Source organism: Tauraco erythrolophus, chromosome 6 (assembly GCF_009769465.1).
Source record: "Tauraco erythrolophus isolate bTauEry1 chromosome 6, bTauEry1.pri, whole genome shotgun sequence".
In the NCBI taxonomy this organism is placed as follows: Eukaryota; Metazoa; Chordata; class Aves; order Musophagiformes; family Musophagidae; genus Tauraco; species Tauraco erythrolophus.
Genome location: NC_141470.1, coordinates 45950244 through 45956770, shown reverse-complemented (window position 1 = coordinate 45956770; position 6527 = coordinate 45950244). Strand labels below are relative to the sequence as shown.

General features: G+C 46.5%; 1 protein-coding gene across 1 annotated transcript; it reads right to left on the bottom strand.

Moving 5' to 3' along the window:
* SSTR1 (somatostatin receptor 1) lies at positions 1-1188 on the bottom strand. Its single transcript, XM_009979224.2, has one exon. The coding sequence runs from the start codon at positions 1186-1188 to the stop codon at positions 1-3; it is 1188 nt and encodes a 395-aa protein (XP_009977526.2).
* Between the last annotated feature and the right edge of the window lie 5339 nt (positions 1189-6527).

Below are 6527 nucleotides of genomic sequence, written 5' to 3'. Positions count from 1 at the left end.
TCAGAGGGTGGTAATCCTGGAGGTGCAAGTGCCGTTCCTGTACATGCTCCCTGACTCCAAGTTGTCTGGGGGAAAGTCCTCCACGCTATATGCCCTGCTTTTGAGAGCAGTGGCATAGTAGTCGATGGGTTCCTCTGCAGCATTATCCATCCAACTGAGGCAGAGCAGCCGCTGGAAGGACCGCTTGAAGTTGTCCGAGAGAAAGCCATAGAGGATGGGATTGGCACAGCTGTTGGCGTAGCCCAAGATGACAGAGAGCTGGCTGATGGTGGCATCATCCTGCTCTACGAAGACATTGACCAGCTGCACAATGTAGAAGGGCATCCAGCAGATGACAAAGACCATCACCACCATCATGACCATGAGGGTAATCTTGCGCTCCGAGCGTTTGCGTTGCTGCCAGCCGGCCTTCAGGGCTACCATGCGCATCTTGGCAATGATGAGGATGTAGCAGAGGCAGATGGCCACCACAGGCAGCAAGAAGCCCATCAGAAAGGTGTAGACCACAAAGACCACCAGCCACCTTTGGGTGGGCTCTGGCATGAGCATGTTGCAAGCCACCGTTCCATCACTGTTAGTTGCTGTGTTGGAGAAGATGATGATGGGCAGGATGATGAGGATGGAAAGCACCCAGACACCCAGATTGACCATCTTGGCCACAGTGGGCCGGCGGTACCTAGCCGCTTTGATGGGGTGCACCACAGCGATGTAGCGGTCCACGCTGAGCACAGTCAGGCAGTAGATGCTGGTGAACATGTTGATGGCATCCACGCTGAGCACTAGGCGGCAGAGCAGCGAGCCAAAGGGCCAGTGGTGCAGCAGGGTGGAGGTGACCAGAAAGGGGACGCTGAGCATCAGCAGCTCGTCCGCGATGGCCAAGTTGAGGATGTAGATGTTGGTGGCCGTCTTCATCTTGGCGTAGCGTAAGATCACATAGATGACCATGGAGTTGCCGCACAGCCCCACCAGGCATACCACGGAGTAGATGAATGAGATGAGGATGGCGCTGCCCTGAGACTCGCTCAGGGTGCTGTTCGGGGCGCCGGAGGAGTTCCTGCCGCCCGAGTCCATGCCCCCCGCCGCCGCCTCCTCCGAGGCGCTGCCTGCTCCGCCGCCACCGCTGTCGCCGCCGCCGCTGTGGCTGCCTGCACCGCCTGGAAGCCTGGTGCAGGTGCCATCGGGGAGCATCCTCCGCCCGGACCTCCCGGCTCCCGGCTCAGAGCAGCAGGCGCCTGCCGCCAGCCGGGCTCGCCATCCCGGCCGGGCTCCCGGCGCGGCTGCCCCGGGGCGCGGGCATGGGGAAGGAGGCGGCTGCCGGCGCCGCTCGCTCCGAGCGGCAGTAATTGCTGCTCCCCGGCTGGTGAATGATTAATAGGCAGCGGCGCGTCAGCAGCTACGAAAAGGAGGAGGGAAAGAAAAAAAAAAAATGCAGGAGGAGACGTAAGTGGGTGTCCCTCCCAACACTCCCCCCTCCGCCCGCCTCCCTTCCCGCCCTCCGGCTGCTCGCAGCGCCAGCAGCTTCGGGGTTGCCGGAGTGCAGCCTCCCCCGTCCCCGCTGCCACCCCACCCAGCAATGTCTCCCAACCCCACACTGTTCCCTCCTTCCAGTGTTGTTTCCCCCACCCTGCACTGCCCTCCCACCCCCTCAGCCAGCATCCTCTCCTCCCCCTCCACTCTGCATTTTTGCTCTCCATGGCACCTTCGTCTGGGCCAGGAGCACCCTGGATTTGTCTGGGACCATCCTCCCTCCTTTGGGAAAAAAGCCTGGGTCATGGGTTGGTGAGCAAAGTTACCTGGACAGGCATCCCTCATCCCTACACAGCTGCTGCAATCTCCTGTCACTGCACCATGAGCAGTCCCCACCCCATGGCGCTGGCACCAGGCACGGCACTGACTGCGATGTGCCACACAACCTGCAACCCTAAGTGCACAGCACTGTCTGAGAACAGCAATGCCCATGCCTCCTACCACCATGCAGCTCCATGGCCCCACCTTGACCTGTCCTACTATCGTCACCAGACATCACACACGATCAGCATGCAATACTTTACAGCCCTGCCTTCTCCACTTGCTCTGTCCTGAAACATGCTCCCCTCATCCTGTCTTGACCTCTCAACATATCTCTGCCTTTGTCCATCACACATCCAACAGTGCAGGCACTAGTTTGCATGCTACAGCTCACCATCACTATTTACACCACAATGGTGTCAAGATCATCCTAGCTATGCTGCCACACAAACACACCATGTCTCCACTCTTCTGTTCCCTCACATGCTGCTTCCACTCACAGGATCACTTCAAGCTCAACCATCACATGTTGCATCACCAGTGCTACAACCCCTGCCCTTAATATTGTACATGCATATCCCTGATAGGTTTGTATCCACGCAGGGAGGAGGCTGTAAACCCTCCTCACTGCCATACAGTGACACAGACCATTGACACCATCTCCGTTCATACATCACTTATCATATATGTAGTCATCACTACATAAATGACTTAGCCCACACCACACCCATACACCCACAAACGGCTTCTGCACACTGACCCATACTGTGCTATTTCATACACACACCCTGACTCTGGACAAATCCAGTCTCACACACTGACAGCTACTCACATGGTCATCTCTAGACAGACACAGCTGCTGTACACGGCTTGTCTGCATCACCGGTTCCAACCAAACAGATACACCAGTAGATAGTCCTAATACTGCATCTCTGTACCCTGGCAAGCATACTTTTTTTGTATGGTTTTGGTTGGTTTTTTCAACTGTATGACCTTCACATACACCTCTCCTTCTGAGCAACATGTTTCTTATTTCCCTAAGTGTTATTGCTCCCTGCATACAGTCTGTCCATACATACTTATGCATAAGCCCTTAATCAATTTCCATATACCACCACCATCTGGCCATTTTGCATTAACCAGACACGGTTACTCACTAATACACACATCCTCACATTTGGTCACTGCATCAACACTCCCTCAGCACATACATGCCTATAAAATAAATACTCAGTAATTCCTTATTCTGTTGGCTGTAGCCACTCATATATGTGAGCACACCACACCTGTATGGACACCGACCTGCCTCTTCACATAAACTGTCGCCCATGAGCACCACCTATTTTTGTCAAGAACAGCAGGTCCACACCCCATAAATATCGCCACAGTGCATATGCTGCTATAAGCTCTCCACAGCACCACTATACTCAGCATCACACATACATCCTTACAGCCTACTCATTTTACCATGCATAGCCATCACCTCCTACAGTTCACACATCTTGTTATCACTGTCTACCCACCCTCACAATTATACATATTATCACTACCCACCACTTTAATATGGAGATACATGCAGCATTACCATCAATTCATTATAACTCATCGTCAGGACTTTATTCTCTCTAGCACCATATATGACCCCATACTGCTTAGCACCACCAGCAGCTATTCCAACACATACATGTAACCTCTCTGACTGTATGATTTTCCTCATGTCAGTCATCACCTCCAATCAATGTACACCTAGACACTCCAACGTGAGCAGCATCTGCTCTTTGACACCTTGTCAAAGGTATTACATTTAGCACTTGCACACTTTTGCATGACCCTTAAGCAAGCAGTTTCCTTTTCTTCTGTGACTAAAAAGTAGATTGTGAATACCTATATATGCATATAGACACCTCTACACAAAAATTTAATTATATATAAAAATAACTCTATTCGGTTTTTAGTAATTGCACATAACTTCTGTTTGGCTGTTTGGATGATACTCTCTGCGACTGTAGAGCACTTTTTGTATTTGTGTTCTTGTTTAGAAATGTAATTATCGAGCAGCCTTTGCAAATGATCTTACTATTCCTAGGACTGTTGTATATAAGTGTTTTAGCTAGATGTTAGAGCACTTGAGGATGTCATACGAGTTTTTCTCAGAAAATTTATCGTTACATTTGGGGTTATAGAGGTTGTATATTCTGATGTATTTGCATCAGAGCTTCCAGTATACAGTGAAAAAAGAAAAGATTTATATTTAACTACAACATGCAAAATCTTTACTTGCAGTGTGCTATCTGGCACTGCTTGAGTCTTTATGATTATGTAAATTCAGCTGAAGAATTATTTTCTTTAAAATTTATATTCTGGGAGAATATGAATCAGCTTTCAGTCACTGATATGAGAAGGAGCATAAGTCAATAGCTGCAAACCCATCAACAAGAACATCTGGTTGATTGCAATGCCATAGTCTGTTTAAAACCCTGTAGTTCAAATATAATCCAATTTTTGTTTACATGACCATTTGTTTTAAGGGGCATTTACTTACGGAGCATTGACTGAGGGGTGTCCTTCTTTCTTATTGTTATAAATTGGCATTTAACTATAGTATGACTAGAAATGTGAATGCTGTTAGATTGTGCTTTACGAACATGAGATCACAAAGGTTTGATTTTGAAACTATTAATACTAGTGTCATCACCACAAAATTTCAGTTCTTGTCTGCATTGCCCTTCATTACATTTCCATACATATAAACTGTCACTTGTAGAGGCGTTTTGGACATTTGCTTCATACTTTGACCTGTTTTAATTAATTACTTTGCAATGATAGCATTTGGCCATGCCCTGCACCTAAACGGGTCAGTAAAAGCTCTTCTGTTGAAATAGATTTAGGCCCAGTATTCTTTCTTATTACAATGATTCAAAATAAATTACCTGTAAATTGTAACTCCTGCAAAGGCACTAAATCCATTAGACATCACACACATACCTGCTTGATGTGCAGGCCCAGAAAAAATGAAATGCAACCATAGGCATAATTATAATGCGGTACCATGTGCTATATGTCCTACTTAGAAGGCTTGAGAATTTCTGTATCTCCGTTCACTGAAGTTTCCTTCCGGTACAGAAAATTACATTCACATTAGAGAATGATACCATTTTCTAAAAAGGAGTTGTTTGAACCCTTGCCTAGTCACTTAGGCCAGTTGCTCTAACACGGTTTGTATGTAATAATTTGCTGAGAAATCCTAGCTACTGATCTTTACCAATGCTCAGTTGCCTGTTCCTCATGCTTCAAAAGCATGTATTTCTAACATCAACTACTTGATAAAGTAGCAATGCTTGATTAGAAATAATGCATTTTCTTATCCCAATAATGACATAATATCATTATAAATACCAACATTGGTTCATTTCGACCTCATGAAACAAAAAGCACAGTTCCAAAAATCAAACTATCCTTTCAAGCACAAATTCTGATAAAAACCAACTCTAATTTGAGAATATGCTTAGCCATCTTATTTTTGTTATGGTCCTTTCTTTTACCTAAGGACTTTGCCTGTTGTCATGGTTTAGCCCATATGGGGATTGAACCTGTGACCTTAGCGTTATCAGCATCACACAGCACAGCACAGCAATACTTTTAATTAGCAAGAAGTCGCCTATCATCCCAGTATAACACTCAGACATAGTAAACTGCATATAAATACCAACATAACAGCATATATGGCAGATAAGGTGCTAAGTAATACAACTCCGAAAACAACTCTGAGAGCACATAAAAAAAACATTCCAGCAGCGACATCCGAGGAAACATAATGAACAATTACAGCAAATTTGTTTTAACAAACTCCGGTCAAATCTGTCATTAACTCAATGTTTCGAGCCCCACGTTGTGTGCCACAAAGGCCAGCTTGCAACTAAACACCACACAGCCACTTGCTCACCCTCTCCAACTCCCAGGGGATGGGGAAGAGAATTAAAGAGGAAAAGCGAAGGAGACTTGTGGGTTGAGATAAGAACAAAATAACAATAATTATAACAATAACATTAATAATAAAATGAATATATATATGTATAATGATAATAATATATACAAACAAGTGATGCACAGTGTAATTGCTCAGTGACCAACACCTTTCCTGTTCTGTCATACGATCCCGAAACAGATAAGTCCCGGCACCAGAATCCCAGACGAGCAAGAAGCTTGAAAAGAGAACGAGAGAGACATAGCACTCTCAGAGTCTGAGACTGAGAATCTCCAGAAGGGCTAGAATCCTTCTTTCTGGTCAGCCTTCGTCTATATACAGGGCATGACACTGCATGATATGGAATACTCCATTGGCCAGTTTGGCCCTCAATCCTAAAGTCTAAGTTCAAATCACAAGCGGAGCTGTGGACTCTTTGTCCCAGCCATGCTCTCCCCCAGCCTGTTGTGCTCCTGCACACTGGCAAGAACACGGGAAGCTGAAAGTCCTTGATGTCTCAGTGCCAGCTATAAACATCAGTGGGCTATCAGCATTCTTCTCATAACTAATCGCAGACTAAAACCAAAACACAGAGCTCTTCTAGCTGCTAAAAAGAAAAACTAACTCTGTCCCAGCTGAAACCAGGGCACCTATAAACAGCAGGTCAGAGGTTTTAGCCTGTCTTTGTAATCCACCTGTCACAAAACGAGGAAGGGCAGCTTGATCTTCTCAATATAGTCTACAGGTTGGCCTAAGACACGCGTAGATAATTCCC